At 35.0% G+C, this 18,986-nt stretch overlaps 1 protein-coding gene across 4 annotated transcripts in view; it reads left to right on the top strand.

The window, feature by feature from the left end:
• Pde1a (phosphodiesterase 1A) overlaps positions 1–18,986 on the top strand; it is a 337,665-nt gene that overhangs the window by 298,426 nt on the left and 20,253 nt on the right. For all 4 annotated transcript variants that reach the window (XM_074071221.1, XM_074071220.1, XM_074071219.1 and 1 more), the window contains 6 exons: positions 2,161–2,286; positions 4,531–4,632; positions 4,738–4,858; positions 16,225–16,306; positions 17,981–18,101; positions 18,491–18,678. In XM_074071221.1, the coding sequence (XP_073927322.1) occupies positions 2,161–2,286; positions 4,531–4,632; positions 4,738–4,858; positions 16,225–16,306; positions 17,981–18,101; positions 18,491–18,678 (740 nt within the window). The remainder of the gene's footprint in view (positions 1–2,160; positions 2,287–4,530; positions 4,633–4,737; positions 4,859–16,224; positions 16,307–17,980; positions 18,102–18,490; positions 18,679–18,986) is intronic.

The raw sequence follows: 18,986 nt of genomic DNA, 5'->3' as shown, positions 1-18,986 counted from the left end.
TAAATACACACAATTATTATTTGTCAAGGTGAACTATAAATACATTAAATAAAAGAATATCTATAAAAAGCTGTAGGCTGTGGTAGGAAACTTGAAGTTTTTCTATTAAGATAAGGAACAAGTCAAAGATGTTTACTCTTTACCACCAACTGTCAACATCAAACTGGAAGTCCCAACTAAAGCAATAAGACAAGAAAAGGGGAAAAATATATACATAAGGGAAGGAAGAACTATCTTTGTCTGTGGGTAACATGGTTGTCTATGTAGAAAATCTGAAAGACTTATCAAAACAACAAAACTAACTTTTGAACTAAAAAGTGATGAGAGCAGGGTTGCAAGATACAAAGTTAATGGATTGTAATCCATTCTGAGTCAATTGTTTTCTTATATGACAGCAATGATCAAGTAGAATTTGAAAATGAAAACAGTATTACTCCCAAATTGAAATACTAGTTATCAATCCAGCAAAACACGTAAGAAATCTATCAAGGAAAACTACAAAACTCTGATGAAAGCAATAATAAATGGAGAGATAGTCAGTGTTCATGGATAGAAAGAATCATATCATGGTGATATTTTTCCAACTTGATCTATAGATTCAATGCAATTACAAGAAAAAAATCTTAGTTTTTGGACATTTTCAACATGGTTCTAAAATTTGTGTGGAAAAGACCCAGAATAGAAAGAAATATGAAGGAGAACAAAGTTGGAGGACTGACACCACCTAACTTCAATACTTACTATGAAGCTGCGGTAGTTAACACAGTGTGGTATTGGTGAAAAAATAGATAACTTTATATAAATGGAATACCAAATGGGCTCATATGAATTTAGTCAACTGATCTTTGACAAAAGAGTAAAGGCAATACAATGGAGAAAAAACAATCTTTTCAACAGATAGTGTTAAAATTTAAAAAATCCTAGACATCCATATGCAAAAAAATATCTAGACACAAACTACTATAGTTTGAATGTGTCCCCTAGAATGAGTGTGTTGGAAACATAATCCCCAATGTAACATTCTGGGAGAAGTGGGGCCTGACTGGAAGTTTTCAGGTGTAAGGGTCCATCTTCACGGACAGATTGAAGCCATTATGAAAGGCTCTTGAAGGTGGGTTTGCTGTCTTGGACTCTTTGCTCTTCCATCATGTGTTGTCCAAAAAAGCACCAAGAAGGTATTCACCAGATAATGGCCCTTTCGTCTTTGACTTTTCAACCTTTAGAACTATGAAGTATAAATTTCTGTTCTTTATAAATACTCATTCTGAAGTCTCCTCTGATAGAGCACAGACCTTATATGCTTCACAAAAGTTAACTCCAAATAGATCACAGATGTAAATATAAAACATAAAACTATAAAATTCATAGAAAACAATACAGGAGAAAATCTAGATGACCTTGGGTCCTCATAAATAACACCAAAGGCAAAATCTATGAAAAAAAGAATTGCTAAGTTGGGCTTCATTAAAATTAAAAATTAAAAATTCATGCTCTCTTAAGACAGTACTAAAAAATGATGAGCCGTTGAGCTCTGAAAAGATATGGGAGAAACTTAAGTATATATTACTAAGTGAAAGGAGACAATATGAAAAAAGTACCGTATAAATCAAACTGTATGACATTTTGGAAAAGACAAACTATAGAGGCAACAAAAAGGTTAGTAATTGCCAAGGGTTGGGGTGGAAGGAGAAAAAAAGATAAATAGGTGAAACATGAAAGGGTTTTAGGGCAGTAAAATTATATTAATTATGATATTAGGTATATTTGTTCAAACCCAAAGAGTGTAGGACACCAAGAGTGAAACATAATTAGAGTATAGATTTTGAGTAGTGATAATATATCAATGCAGGTTTATTAATAGTAACAAATGAACAACTCTGGTGGAGTTGTTAATAATGGAGGAGGTTATGCATGTGTGGAAGTAGAAGGTATATGGGAAATCTCTGTATCTTCTGAAATTTCACTAAGAATGAAACAATGCTATAAAATTAAAGACTATATATAATTTTAAAATATCATACTAAGTACTTCCATAATTTTATGTGTTCAATTACAGGATTTTTACTGGTGTGATGACTTGAAACTTGATTACCTCTTTTTTATTAGACACTCATGCAGTCTAAAACAATTCTCCCTCAAATATTTGTTTTTAATTCTTAGGTCTGACGTTGCTATTTTGTACAATGACCGCTCTGTCCTTGAGAATCACCATGTGAGTGCAGCTTACCGCCTTATGCAAGAAGAAGAAATGAATATCTTGACAAATTTATCCAAAGATGACTGGAGGTGAGATGCAGAGGAAACTAAAGGAAATTTAATTTCAGGAAAAGAATGCACTGTGTGATTTAAAGTGAAGAAAACAGATGAAATCCCATGCCTTCCCATATTGCAAATTCAGTTACTGTTGACTGGATGACTCTGAGAAGGATCAGAACCTTGAAGAGTCTGTTCAGGACCCAGGTTTTTTGATTGAGCTGAAATATTTCCAGGGCAAGTCAACATATATACACATGTGTAAGACCACAGTAAATACTTTAAGATACATCATTATGTATTGTCTACAGTGGAGCTTTAGTCAATTTGTACCACTGTATGGTATAAATCATATTTATTCTTTTCTATATGTGGAGCTTAGATTTCTTAAAATAAAAAAATTTAACTATTTTGGGGAAAAAATTACAACTGTACTAAAATGACCCAAGTGCAGAGGGAAATCTTGCATGTTCCTTCTAGCCATCTGCTTGCTTTAAAAATTACATGTATGATGATACTAGCTGCTATGTAGGGAAAAAGAACAAGATGCAACTGACTACTCTGCATAATTTTTCTTCCTTTTTTTAACCTTGAAATATGGATATTTTCTTAAAGACCTGTAGCTTTTTTGTCTGTATATCTGTTTAGTTCTTAAAGCAACTTTAGTAAGAATAAATGCATTGATTTAATGTTTTTGTCCAAAAAAATCATAAATGAAGCAATATTTCTCTGGTGTACTGTTTTGTCTAGTTTATTGATGAAATGACTGGAATTTATTGATCATTTATATTCAAAGTACAGAATAGTTACTAGGTTCTACAGATATCATAAAAGCTTAGCTGCGATTTGCTTACTTCACAAATATTTTGTTCAGTTGCTATTCTAATAGATTGTGCCATAATTTTAGAGAAAAAACATAATTAAGAATGATTTTACTAACTACCTTTGATGGCTTCCTTTCCCTTAACATTTGAGTAAAATATTTAAGCAAGCTGTCCAATATTATAAACAGTAGCAGAATTTTGATTTCTTATTACTCACATCTAAATATCAGATTAAATTGAGCACCTACAATTTTCTATAACAAACTCCAATATGTGTTTGTTTTTAAAAATATATCATTCTACCATACCATTTTTTGGTTAAATATCTGTGATACAGATCATTGTTGAAGTTTACTCTTCACTTTGATTTATAATCTCTGGCCACATCCCAGACAGAAAACAAAATATGATTTCCTATATGTGTGACTTTTTCCTATCTGTACAGAGCAAACAATGAATTGTGGAACATGCAAGGCTTTGCTGGGGGTGACATTTTCTAGTTACTGTGACAATGAGAACATAGGCTTTTCGATACTATAATTGTATTTATAACATCTTGATTGAAAATTTCAGTAGTACCACTAACTCTGTCTGTTACGTAAGGTCAGTTCCCAAAAGCTTGAGCAGAATCCTCACTCACTTTAGTCTCTTGGCCTTTCTGGAGTTCTTGGGATGGGAGGTTGGCATACAGGAGTGGTTCATGTGCCAGTTTTGGGAGTGGGAACTCATATTAAACCTTATCTCTGCCCTGTACTGTCTGTGTTGGGATACTGAGCAAGAAACTCAAACTCCTCTGACAGGAAATATTAATAACCCATTGTAGGGTTGCTATGATGAGTAAATGTGTCGTAATATGATACAAAGCAATACAACATAATTCTAGGTCAATGCCTGGATGAGATAGATAGTACTAGTTTTATTAATAGTAATTTTATTACAATGAACCAAAAAGAGAAAGGAGCAGGGAGGGTCTTGTGAATCCATGCCCCTTTTTTGGTTCCTTCCTTGAGATAGTAAGCCTATTTGTTTTGTTGACCATATGAATTTAGAATGGTCTCATGCTGCACTGATTACATGTTTTACTTCCAAAGCATTAAAAAATTATATTTAGAACAGGATCTCTTCAGAATTGCCAAGATGCTTTCAGACAGAAAAACAAAACTTAGGAATTGTAAGTTGGGAAGAAGAGTTTTGGGGTGAGAAAGGAGAAAATCTTGTTCTTTAGGGGAATGTGAGACAGCATCACACACACATTACTTTGCTGGTAACTTCTTAAAACCATGAGTGTCAACAAACAAAATAATGTCAAATTTTTGTGAGCACTTTTAAAAAGTAGCATCTTTTGTGTTCATATCCATTAGTAACTATTTGGTGTGACTGGTATTTACAGAAATGTCCCACTTGAGATCAGTAAAGGCCAAATAAAACTTTGTTTTTTTAAATGCCTCCACAGGGATCTTCGGAACTTAGTGATTGAAATGGTATTATCTACAGACATGTCAGGTCACTTCCAGCAAATTAAAAATATAAGAAGCAGTTTGCAGCAGCCTGAAGGGTAGGTTACTTTCTTTTTTCATGTGAAAGTTCTATGGGCTTGGACTCAGGAAGGACTAATTGGTTATTTTGTCCTGATAATTTGAGTGTGTCCTTGCTTTGACAGGATTGATAGAGCCAAAACCATGTCCTTGATTCTCCATGCAGCAGACATCAGCCACCCAGCCAAAACCTGGAAGCTGCACTACAGGTGGACCATGGCCCTAATGGAGGAGTTTTTCCTACAGGTGCCTTTCTCACACTGTACAAATATTTTTGGAAATAGTAACTGTGTATATTGACATACCCCTTTTCTTTACAGAATCCACAGCTTCAGTTAGCCACAACACATTCTTAAGAGTCTTGGAAGAATTTAATAGTTTTTTAGATAAATGAATTAAATAACCTTATATAATATAATACAGCTTTAGAAGAGAGTCAAGTCTTGGATCTCAGACAAGGCTGTCAGGAAAGAAAGAAATAGGCTAATAGATGAGAATTGTTATCCGCTAGTTAAGAGGTCAATAGCTTTCACAATAAAAAAAGGGCAAGGGGAAGATATATTCCACTTCTGTGTACATCTTGTTGACCAGAATGTAGTCATCTGTTTATAGCTACACAAGAGGCTGAGAAATATGTAACTAAGTGTACATGTGCCTAACTAAAACAATAACCACAATGAATTACTTTTACATGTGAAAGCGAGCCTGGTGATGGAGAATGGCGGTGTTCTCTCCTATAAGTATTTACAGTTTTTTCTCTGTAGGGTACCTGTTGTGTTCACCACCCTCTATCCCCTGCTGGGGTACTACAACACAGCTGTGATGCTAAGCACTCAGAATTGGCATCAAGTCCCACAAGTTAAAGGCTCAGTCTTCCACAAGATTGGCTTCCCTTCAGACAGCAGCCACAAGTGTCCTACCAGGACCACACATTACAAATGCAAGGGTTATTATGAACCATACTAGACTGATCGTTTGCTAGAACCACCCACAGAATAAGGGAAAAGTACTGTACTTACAATGACACTTTTATTATAAGGGATACAACCCAAAAATGGCCAAATAAAGTCTCAGGTCTGGGAGGGTCCTGAGTAGGAGTGTCTGTGCAATGTCCAGTGTCCAGTGAAGTTAAGGTCTGTCATCCTCCTGACTGGTTAGTTTTTTCACTAGCCAGAAAGCTGAACTGAGCTTAATGAACTTCAGTGTCCAGAGATTTTATATTATCAGGTTTTCATGACATGGATGTGACTGATTAAACCATTGCTCAGATCATTAAACTTGATCTCTTGCAGGGGTTAGGGTGGCCCCAAGTTTCAAATCTCTAATCATGCAGTTGGTTTTTCTGGTGACTGGCTCTTTGTTTTCTTCATAACAAAGAGTCTCCTGTCACTCATTTAAATCTCTGTGCAAGGAACCAGAGATGAAGACATGATATATTCTGGGTTTGTTATTTTCTTTTTGGAGACTAGCTATACGGCCTAGACTGGCCTCAGCCTCCCAAGCAGGTGCTGGCATTGCAAGCAAGCAGCATCACGCTGGGATTTGATATATTTTTCTTATACCATATCCTGTTTAGAGACACCCTTTTATTTCTGTATTTTCAGGTTATTTTATTTCTCAGTATAACTCTTTATTTAGCATGGTTATTCTAAATTTTATAGTTATTTTGAAGATATAAACATCAAATATATTTCCCTGTTTGTATGACCCTGGTTCCTGTCTTTCATTGTTAATGGGTATAATATATGGTGTCACTCTAAAAATAATTGCATATTCTTGGATAAAGTTACTGAGTAGCAATACCAAATTCTAATGTCTTCATTGTAAAAAGAATTTTGAAATAATAAAATATTTTTATTTTAATGCACCTAAAAATAGACTAAAAGTTGGGGCTGGAGCTGTAGCTCAATGGCAGAGTACTTGCCTGGAATGCACATGGCCCAGCACCACCAAAAAAAAAAGTGGATTAAATGTTAAAACCTATCAGATTCAATAGGCCAACTCCCTCCTGTGCTCAATCGAAAATTGTAATGCTTTGCACTTGACCAATCAATAATGAGAAAATGAGAAGTCTAAAGAGGTCTTTAAGAATAGCCTTCTCAGGGATTAAAAAAACTAAAGCAGACCAATGATATGAAATAATTTTTGTCAGGTTAAAAAAATTTTTTAATATTTTAAATCAAATAATAATGAAAATATCACATGGGAAAATTTGTTGATATAATAAAGCAATATTTAGAGGACATTTTATAGCTTTAGATGCTTCCTTTATTGAAAAGAATAAAGGTTTAAAATCAATTATGTACATGTCTAGTTTAAAAGGCTGTGTGAAGTTAAAAAATTGGACTAAAATATGTTGATAGAAAGAGGTAATAAATAGAAAAGCAAAAATCAACAAAAAAAGACCAAAGACAAACAATAGCAAAAATGAATAAAGGCAATAGTTGGTTGTATGAAAAAATATTGAAATTACCTGCAAGATTAGAAAGGAAAAATTATAAATAGAAGAGGAGGTATTTTTATAGACCTTACATATGTCAAAAGGATAAGAAATATTATGCATAATTTATGCCAGCAAAATTGACAACGTAGATAAAATTGTCAAATTCTTTGAAAGATTACAAATTATCAAGCTAGACATACGAAAAATTATCATCTGAATATTCATATATCTATTTTTAAAAGTTGAATTTGTAGTAGAAGTCTTTCCAGAAGAAATCTGTAGGCATAGATGGCTTTAATTCTTAATTCTGATTTAAATCCCCATTACACAACTCAATTGATAGATGGCAAATTCTCTCACACATTTCAGGGAGAAATAATGCCAGACTTATACAATTTTTTTATGACAAAAAGGAAGAGGGAAAATTGGTAGCATACCCCTGACAAAACCTGACAAAGATTTTTCAAGTAAAGAAAATTATACACTCATGTTTGTTATGAATCTAGATGGAAAAGTCCTTAAAATTTTAGCAAGTCAAATCCAGTGATATAATAAAAGAAGACATATCATGACTTGATTACACTATTAATATAATCAATTAAAGTGATTCATCAAGAAAAAAGGGAAATCAATAGAGACACAAAATACGTTTGACTAAATTCAACAAATATTAATTATAAAAACTCTTGACTAACTAAAAATACAAAACCTCTCTCAACAAGGTGGAGTGTCTATAACTAATGTGATTCTTCATAGCAAAATACTGGACATTTTTATACTTAGATCAGAATATCTATTTTAGACACTTTTTTTTGAGACAGGGGCTTACTATGTAACGCAGGTTGGTATCAAATTTACAATCCTTCTACCTCAGCCTCTGGAGTACTAGGATTACAAGTGTGTACCACTACACTCTGTCTGTTCTAACCATTTCTCTTTATTTTGCATCTGAAAGTCCAGCCAGTGCAATATGGTGGTAAAAGGAAATAATTTGACTGGGCTCTGGAGGCTCATACTGTAATCCTAGATACTCAGGAGGCAAAGAGCACGAGGATCATGGTTTGAAGCCAGCCTGGGCAAATAAGGTCGAGACCTTATCTCGAAAAACACCCATCACAAAAATATGGCTGGTGGAGTGGCTCAAGGAGTAGGCCCTCAGTTCAAATCCAAGTACTGCAACAAAAAAAAAAAAAAAAAGGAAATAATGCATAGGTTAGATAAAAACAAATGAAAACTATCTCTATTTGCAGAAACATGCAACACTTTAAGGAATTTTCAAAAAGCCAAAACGAATGATTTCATCAGAGTTGTAGGATTAGTTGAATTTTTGTATTTGAGCAGCAATTTAAAAATGAAAATTTAAAAACAATTTTCATGATAGCATGAGATAATAAATTTAATTAAACACATGCAAAACCTCTACATGGAAAATCACAAAATGTTGCTGAGAGACACTTTTAATGATCTATAGAAATGGACAGGTAGTCTATGTTAATGGGTGAAAAACTCAGTATTAATAAGATGTCAAAACTGATTCATGTATTTAGCATAATCCTTACCAAAAATTGTATCAGGCTTCTTCGTAGAGGCTAAAAAGTTGACCCTAAGATCTAGATGGAAATTTAAGAATCTAAAACAGCCAAAACAATTTTGAACAGGACTAAGCAGTTAGAGCACTTCCTTATTACCTGATTTATAGACAGCTGCAGTAATCAAGGCAGTGTGTCATTGACATAAGGATAGGCAAATAGATCAGTAGAACAGAGAGCAATTGGAAAAATAGAGCCATGTGTATGGTCATATGATTTTCTTCAATGCCACCAAAACAGCTGTTTTTGCACAAATGAAAATGGAACAAGTATCAAATATCTGGGAAGAAAAGGAAATGTTGTTTACTTACACTTTACACGAAATAACACAAGATGGACCATGGGGTAACGCAGAAACTAAAACTTTAAATCTTTTAGAGGAACACAAAGAGGAATACCTCTTGTATCTTGGGGAAGGCAAATATTAGAGAAGCCACACAAAGTATTTCCTGTAAAAGAGAAAAAAAGTCAATTAGACAAAAGCAAAATTAAAAACTTCTGCTCTTCCAAAAACAAACACCATAAAGAAAAGACCAGCCAAATACTTGCACTACAAATATCCATCCACAAACTTTTATCTAGTTTGCATAAAGAACTATAACTCAGCATAAAATTAGGCCAATTTGAATAGGCACTCCATAGAAGAAAAGCTACATGGAAGTATGGCATGTCTTACTTACCAAAGAATTGCAAATGAAAACCATATTGAGAAACTACTATATCCTTACTAGAAAATGGCTAGAATTGAAAGGACTGACAATATTAGTATTGAAAATAATGTGGAAAAAACTGAAAGTATCTTATGTTTCTGGAGGGACTATAAGTCATCCCAACACTCTAGAAAACTACTGGTCTATAGCATCTACCCAAGTTAGGCTTAATTTCATTATGACTCAACATTTCCACCCCAGGTGTTTAATCCATATAAATTAACATCTATGTCCACCAAATGTAGTATAATGGTGTTACCTATAGTAGCCCAATGCTATAAATACTTCAAATGTCCATCAGAAATAGAAATGGGTTTGTGAATTGTGGTATAGCCAAACAATGGAATATCATGCAACAATAAAAATAAGCTAGTGCTAAGAAACAGCAATAAATTTCAAACAATGCACACTGGACTCCATTTACATGAAGTTCAAAACTGGCAAAGTGTATCTGTGGTGACAGAAATCAGAATCATGGGGATGGGATGCCCTGAGAGAGGTTAAGGGAACTCCTCAGGCTGATGGAAGTGCTCTATATCTTGACTTTTACACAGTGTGTTCATGATTACATACTTCAGATTTGCACTAAATTCGTCCTCAATTAAAATGTCTATGAGCATGAAGGTACTTCATTAATGACTTAAATTTTTAAAAATAAGCTAAAACCCTTTCTGACAAATATCACAGAATCTTGAAAATTACTATTAGATTTCTAAATAACATCATGACTGTGTCATCTTTTCATTTTACTGATTTCAAAATAGACAAAGAATACCTGACTGTAATGACAAAAAAAATGCAACTAAATTGAGTTGAGATGTGTTTTTAGATTCACAACTCTATCCTTGAATATTCCAGAAAGTTAACTGGCACAAGTAATGGAGCTTCCAGAAGGCAGCGATCTTTGATATCTGCATTTGTGGTAGAGGGAAATTGTTCCATAAACTCCTTAGTCCTTCTGTCATTCTGTGTGTGTGGCAAGCTGAGACTCACTTATCTATTAGAGATTAAAACACATCAAAATAAAAGCTTACATCTTGGAATAGGTAACCTCATGATACTTGGAGTGGTTTTGTGGTCTTAATTTTTCAGGTTGTATTTAGCGTATGGAGGTAACAGGTTTTTGTTTTGTTTGTTTTTAACAGAGTTCTTGGTAGAAAATGATAGGCATTTGTATAAACCCCGAGATGTTCAGAAATGGACAATCTTTGCTTAATAACCATAATACTTAAGGCAAAATTTTTATAGCCCAAAAGGGAATGAAGCATGTATGTTACTATGGACTGTTATGAAGTCAAACTATCTCTGCAAGCATTGCTTACCTCTTCCAAAATGAAAATATTCTTAGATCATCATAAATTGACTTAGGACTTGAGTTTTGAATAGTGGAATCTTATATTGAAATATTAAGTCTTATTTTCTGGATATTTGAAAGTGAATGACTTTCAAATCTCCTTTAGAAACACGGAGCAGAACAGAAAAATATGGAGGTAAAGATCAAAAAGTAAGTTTGTACTGCCAACAAATATGTTTTTCAAGAAAAAAAGTATATTTGTCTGAGACTCACATGCAAATATGGTATTGATTCTAACCAGTAAAACATTTTCTTGCATTTAGGCATTTAGCTAAGTAAAATCCACAGTATTCTTACTTGTTTTCAGTCACACCACATATTTCAGCCTTTTGGAATGGAATACAGCAATGATTCCAAACTCCTTGGTGTGTGTATTGCTTTGAGTGTATCTGGTATATACCCTTGAACTGGATTTGCAATTCTGTGCAGATATCCTAGATGTTGGTAGGGCTGCAATGATTCTTCCATGTGTTTTCTCATTTTTGTTCATCCTCACCTAGCAGTCTGTGAAATTACCAGTTTGTCAAATTCACAGTATTGATAGATATCATCTTGCTATACATGTAACCAAGGTAACTGGGGTTTTTCATCTCAGACCATGATGCATCACTTTTATAAAGCAATTTGCTGATATAATCCTTCATTCTTTCAGATTGTACTAAGAATCCAGTACAGCATCTCATGATACACTTGTGCTAAAGATTTTGAGGTAAATCAAAGGAAGCCTACCCAGAAAGTTTCATAACCCTCACTTGCACTATAAATCCACATATTTTGGATGGTTTTTGGTTGCTATTATTCTTTTTTTCATTTTTTTAGTGTTGTTGATCAAACCCATGGTGTCCTGCATGCTAGACAAGCACTCTAGCACTGAGCAACACCACCAACCGCTTCTTGTTAAAGAAAGTATTTTACGTACATTGGTCAAACATAAGAAGCCTAATAATGCAAAATAAAAGTAGCTGGATTTGGTTCATGAGATTTTCAGCATAAGCTGTACTTCCATCTCCGCAGCAGATGGGAGATGAGACCTCTCTGTTGTTCCATGTGTGACCTTATCTCTATCAGTCTGACTCCTCCCCAGTATGGCTGTGTAACAAAGTGTAGAAAGATCCACAAGGGGCTTGTGCATTGTAAACCATAACAAATGTGAGGAATTGGTAGTATTTGTTATTCTTTTGGTCAATTTTAAGTTTTACATTTTTCTGAGGCAAAGTTTATCAATGAAACATTGATTATGAAATCACAAAATTTTAGTTTTAAAAGCATTCTCCAAACAATCATAAGCAAAATCTACATTCATTAATAAATATTACATTGTTACCTAAGTAAAAACAAGTGATTGGAAAAGTCAATTATTTGGAAGGTCAAAATGATTATTTTTATCCTGCATTGTACATAGTGAAGCCTTTCTATTCTCTAGCATTGCTAGGTGTCATGTAAGTTATGTTATTTCGAAGTAAATTTTGTTTCCCATACTACAAAATCCATTCTCAGTTAAGAAGCTGACCTCAAACAAAACAGAACAAACAGACAAACAAAACCTAGGTATAACCCTCCAAATAGAATGAGAGTATAAAAATCAAAACTTCTATTTTTAAGTGGCAAAAAGCACTATAAACAGCAATTACAAGGGAGTCCTCATGCTCTATAAAATATTTATAATACTCACAAAAATGATATCATACCATATCATAAATTTTACTGAAAGTAGATGTGTTAGTTGCTGTAATCATTAAACATTTAAACAGTTTTGCTGACTTTCTGGGAACTTAAAAGAACCCATTTTTAGAAGGAGTGATGAAAGACAAACAAATTACCTAGTTTCCTTAAGAAAGCTGTGCAGGGAGGGCTGACCACGTGTGCATTTCCCTCCCATGTAGAACCAGTGATCCCTCTACTTCCCCCTTGACCTTGTGGTGGCTCCTAGGCCAGAGGACAGGTGCTTCCTGAATGCTTGCTGTTGATGTTGCTTATGTGACTAAAACTTCAGCTTCAGTGTAAGAGGGTTCCTAAGATTTCTGTACTTTACCTTCTCTTAGTTTCTTCATCTCTTTAAAACTATAGAAATTGTTTTTGGTTCAGAAAAATGAAAAAAAAAGTGCTGTTCAGTCACTGAATTTGACACCTTGCTGATAGCTGTCAGAGCCTTTTATTCTGTTAGGCAAGCAGAAAAACAATTACTAGCTCTTTGTCATGGTCTTTCTGAGGAGAAACCTCAGCAGCTCCCAGGGAATTGCTGAGGCAGGTATGAGCTGTCAGGCTGCTGTTTCCATTTGGATGGGGACACTTTGGCTACCTCTGCACCTGCAGGCTTATCCACAGAACACAATGCTGAGACCCAAGCACATCACTGAGTAACATCAGGTAATTGATGTAGGGTTTGCTCACTTGCACAAGTCAACTTAAACACCAGAACATGGATCTATGAAGCTATTAATTTTAAAAACTGTGTTTTTGGCTTCCTGAAGGCAGTCCCCTCAAATGAAAGCAGTCTCTGAGAAAAACATCAACTGATTGTCTTATGTAATACTTATCGGTGGTTGACCCCTGATTTATTTTGATGTAAAGTAAATATTCCCTATCCAGGGGTGGAACAGGGACAATTCAAAAGTTGATCAAATTTATACTCAGGGAATGTAACTTTCCCTTTGAATATCTTTCCCCTCTCCTTTCCTAGTAGCCCTTGTCTTATTGGGTTTCTAGTTCCTTCATAGTCTAGCTGCAGGGCCCCCTCCTAACCCTGCACTTGTGGCCTTTATTCATCCTAAAGAATAAATAGCATTTTGAAATATTTATAAATAAATTGAATAATTAATGCACTTTAGCATTCAGTGTGCTTTAGCAGTGGAAACTTGGTATTCTAAATTAATTGTGGGGTGAAGGAAGCAAATAGAATATTAAATCTCCAACTCCCTCTATAGGAAAGTCAGCCTTGCATGTGTCACATGCTTGAGTCATATATGAAAATGTTATCCAGAATTCTATAAAATTTAGTTCATAAAAAATAAATCATCACAGTGATTTCAGGCCTAAATGATCAGTGGGGGGCTACCAAGCAATCATATGACATAAAAATATACCTACTGAATTTGTGTTCTTAAAAATATCAGACAACACTACCTTGACCAGTAAAATTAGTTAATTGCAAGTTAACTGCATTTAATAAAGAAAATCATACAATCAATGAATCAATAAAACAGAGCTGTGGAAAGGTACAACACTCTGCCTGTAATCCTAGCTACTTGGAAGGTAGAGATTGGAAGGATCACAGTTCAAGGCCAGACTAGGCAAAAAGTCTGCAAGATCCCATCACAACTAATAAAAAGCTGGGTGTGGTGGTGTACACCTGTCCCCCAGCTATAGGAGAGGCATAAGTAAGAGGATCATGGTTTAGATATATCAGCCTGGGCATAAACATGAGAACCTATTTGAGAAATAACAAAACTGAAAAATGCTTAGGTTGTGGCTCAAGTGGTAAAGTACCGGCCTGTCAATTGTAAGGTTCTGAGTTCAAATCCCACTACTGACAACAAGGAAAAAGAAAGGCAGTTATATCTATGTATACCAAATAAATAGTCTATTAACAGTCTTATTTCTATTTTAATACAGTATAATTATTTATAAATTAGTAATTAATGATATTACTCTTACACCTTATTTTTAACATTTTAAAAATCCAATTCACATTATTCTTCAAATCTGTCCCTCATGTAGGTCCTCTTATTTCCATTAGCATACAAACATATAGACTTCCACTCAGTCTGGAGTCCGAGAGTCATCCTTAATTCACCACAAGCCATCCTTCAGACTGTTGACAAGTTATTCTTTCAAAAGTAGAACTCCTGTCATGATGATTCCTTGCTAGAAAAACGGAGAAAAAGCCAATGCCTCTCCATTACATCCTAAACTAAGTAATAATTCTTTCTCCAGTGGTTTAAAACCATCAAAGATATCATAAATACCTTTGATGTACACAGCTCATTGTTGCTGTTATGAATTATGATTCTTATTGGCAAAATGTAATGACTGTTTACTAAATGTCACACACTATCCTCAGACTTCACCTAAATTATCTTAGATAACTATAAGGTAATCCCATGAGGCAGATACTATGATATTTGTTGTATTTTACTCATAAAATGAACAGACCAAGATCACAGATGAGGGACAGCTGCAAAGGCTGGCCCTGTTGCAGTGACAGAGGAGCCCCTCTGACAACAGTGATTCAGCTGACCATCTCTTTTTACTCCAGGCCAATGGCATCAGTAATTCCCTTCCTTCTGTACCTAACTCTAGGTATAAATATTAATTCTAAATAAAATTGATGCTACTAATTAGGGGAGTTGCCAGCAAAGGTCACAGAAATTTGCATTCCTTGTTCTCTGTAAAATGTTCCTGTTTATAGCTACTTTGCCTACTTCTTTGGTGACCACAATTACATTTTCCCTGACAATTCTGACTTCAAACTTTCTGCCTGTCTCAGAGTTATGGCTAACAGGTAATACACCAAAACACATCCCACAACAATAAAAAAATTCAAGACCATATTCACCCCATGTAAAAATCAGGATAAAAAGATGTTAGAGGGAACAGACTGAAAGGGAACCATGACTTTTTTAGCTAGGCGTTGTTTTCTAGGCTGTGACTTTTTGCAGAGATGACCAATGGTTCAAAAAGAAAATAGGGAGTTCAGGAAGAATTTGTCCAAACAACCAGATATGTGAAATGAACAGGAACAAGGAAATATCACCTCCCCTCTTTCATAAGCACATCTTGAAGGCAAAGAGAAGAATCAATAATTGATAAACTTTGTGAGAAATAAAGGTTCATCCACAGCCACCACCTATTAGGAAGTGAAAATCTACTTGTCATGATGCAAAACACAAAAATAAATGGAATTCTTTAACATATGTGCTCAATGAATGTACTTTAGAGAAGAGTAAATGATCATTGGCATTCTAATTCTCTTAGAGAAGAATATATTAAAATAAAAATATGCACAGAAAATGGAAGAATTTTGAACATAGTCATCATTACCTGTTGTGGGAGATTTAAGAAAACTTAAATGGATAGAAAGATGTTTGAAAATGCTTATGCACATTTAACTTGAAAAAGCAGTATAATCACAAAATATCAGCCCTCTGGTATACTTGGTTAAAAAAGGGAGCAGAAAAGTCTGTGAACTTCATTGTTAATTACATAATACACTGAGATGAGTAATTTACAGTAACTTCAGGAAATTCCAAAGAGCAAAGGTTTTATAATCAAGGGGTTGGTACTACTAACACAAAACCTATGGGTGCTGAAAATAGTTTTTCTCCTATAGAGGGTTCCCAAAAGAATAGCACCTGAGGAAAATTATATAAACTGACTTTTAGCTATATATGTTAAATAAGTGAAAAAGTCATGTCAATCAAGAAATGAAAGATGTAGCTCCTTAGGGCTTTGTACTTAGGCTGTTCATCTCAGCTTCTCCAGCCCAAGTCTGTACTAACATGCCTTTCTTTTCACAGGGAGATAAAGAAGCTGAATTAGGGCTTCCATTTTCCCCACTTTGTGATCGGAAGTCAACGATGGTAGCCCAGTCACAAATAGGTAATACTGAAGGACAGTGGTCCTAGAGGGCAGTGACTGATGATCACTTTTCAAGTATGTAAACTATGCTGTTCAGAGTCCCCCAGGAAAACTACATTATGTATTCAAATTTTGGCTTTAGACTAATCTAGATGGTGCTGAGTATAAATTATTGAAATAATTTTGCAAAATGAATTTAATAAAGCAACATTAGTCAATGTTATTCTGGATTTAATCTTTTTTTTAAAAACAAAATAAAAGACTTCTTGTGTGAGGGACTATATTTTTAGTCTATTGTTGGTTATTCCTCATGACTAGTAAAGATCACCTTCTTACCTCAGGTGCTCTAGCAGCATCTGCCATAAAACCAAAGGACTGTCCAAAAGCTGTTGGCTGTGACCTTTTCCTCTTCGTAAGCCAGTTCCACCAGCTCTTTATCAAAAGCCTCAAACACAGGTGCCTATCAGTGTTTAGAAAATGTGAATGCAGCAGGTTATGAACCTCATCTCCCAAACCAGGAAGGACTGACGCTCCTGATGCTGCCGGCTACAATACCAGGCAATTACTGCCATGCTAATGGAGGTGATGCTTGACCAGACAATATACATGCCCTGGGAATTTTAAACCATAGCAGAGCTCAGAATAGCACCCTGGGTGGACGATTAACATTGCTTTGATTTGAAAGTGTCAACTAAGACACAAATTATTCAAGATTTTAAAAATAAGAATAATCCAATTACTTGAAATATGAATTACTTTTATAATCATCCAAGGGATAATCTTATGTGCATATCTCCCAGGGCACAAAGACCTTCCTTCCCTTTATTCTCTTATGTTCAGATAGTCCACTGCTCTCATTAGGTTCAAGACAAAAGCACCAAATGGCTCCTAGAACCTTGGGTGGTGAGATGTACACAGACCTTAGAATAGTTGTCTCCTCCTCTGCCTAAACACTGGGTGATAAATGCTCTCAGAGTACAAGGCCTTGTTCTTTGTGTGTCATTTTCCATCTTGACAAGTCCTTTAAATGTAAAAGTCATCAGTCAATCCTAACTTCTCAAAGTGGTGAGATTAATGCTGTCTCCCAGAGATGTTACTGTGCTCTCCTCTGATTTGACAGCACACCCCCAGAAGCTGCAAACTAACACTTTACATCCAGAGAATAATAAACAGCAATTCGAAAGATTACAAAGCTCTGACTAATACACTAAGAGAAAAAAGTGGTTGCCATCCTGCAGCCTGAGGAAAAACTTTAATTATTTCGCTCCTCTTAAATATTATCTCTTTTTGGCAAGTAATAAAATTCAACAGCCAGTGACCAAATGAAGACCTTTCCAAAAGGGTAATGAGCCCTCTTGTTGAGAGGAAAATATATTCCTGCTCATTAGGTCTGAATCTATTATTGGCAATAGGATATAAGGTTGAATATTAAATGAGAAAATCAATGTCCTTGCATTAGCAAGCTTAAAATGCACCACCTCTACTGCTTGAGAGATTGTTTTATAGAGCAGTTAAACCATCTCTAAGGATTGTGTTACTATACTAAAATAATACAAAAGGTAAGCAGAACCAGTATTATACTTGACACTTGTCTTAGAAGCATGCCAGGGACTGTTAGTCACTTCAGAATTCAAGAAATTGTAATATTTTAATTTATTTTTATTTTATTAATATATTTTGCTTTTGCTTTTTTAGGTTTTATTGATTTCATAGTAGAGCCAACATTTTCTCTTCTGACAGACTCAACAGAGAAAATTGTTATTCCTCTTATAGAGGAAGCATCAAAAGCTGAAACTTCCAGCTATGGGGCAAGCAGGTATGTTATTCTTTTGCATCATTTTTCATCTTCACTTAATGACCATCCTGATTTTTTATAGCTGGACAGGGAATTCTTACAAGAATTATTAGGTGGTACTGCCACCTAGTGGCATTATATTGTATTGCATATGTCATTGAAATTGAGAACTGAGGTCCAGTATTTGGGGAAAAAAAAAAAAAGAATCAATGAAAGTAGTCAAGTGTGCACTAAAGACAGTCCTTGATCCCCTCTACATGGGGAGGAAGTCAAGGAAGGCGATCCACATGCTTAAAACTGGGCCTGTTCATCTGCTGCTTCTCCAGTTAATTTTAAGTTTTTCAGGCATTGCTCTCTCATCTCAGGTGTTGACCTTGTTGTCTCTTGATTTCTTTGGTTGTTTCTGTTAGCTCATCCACCATCGTGGGATTACACATTGCCGATTCTCTGAGAAGATCAAATATGAAAGGCTGTGTGAGCGATGGGAGCTATTCCCCAGACTACTCCCTCACAGCCGTGGACCTGAAGAGCTTCAAAAACAACCTGGTGGACATCATTCAGCAGAACAAAGAGAGGTGGAAAGAGCTAGCTGCACAAGGTAAAGTTGTTTCTGATGCTTTCTGCCCTGACTCTATCTTAACTCCTCTAATAATTTGGATTTTCTTCCATTCAAGTTTTTTCTTTTATAAAATATGCAAGCTCTTGGTGGTATTTGGAATTTGGCTATACTTTGGTTACTTGTGAAAAAGTTGTATTCTTTGTTAGATAAAAAGGTATTCTGCTCTGTTTATGTCACATGGGCTACAGATGTGTGCAGCAGTGGGTTGTGGCAACCTGGACATAAAGGATGGATGATAAAATGGTGACAGAAACTAGGGCTCACTAACCTCCTGTGCTTCTGCAGAG

Source organism: Castor canadensis, chromosome 4 (assembly GCF_047511655.1).
Source record: "Castor canadensis chromosome 4, mCasCan1.hap1v2, whole genome shotgun sequence".
Lineage (NCBI taxonomy): Eukaryota > Metazoa > Chordata > Mammalia > Rodentia > Castoridae > Castor > Castor canadensis.
Note: the sequence above shows the minus strand (reverse complement) of the source record. Positions and strands in the feature narration are given on the sequence as shown.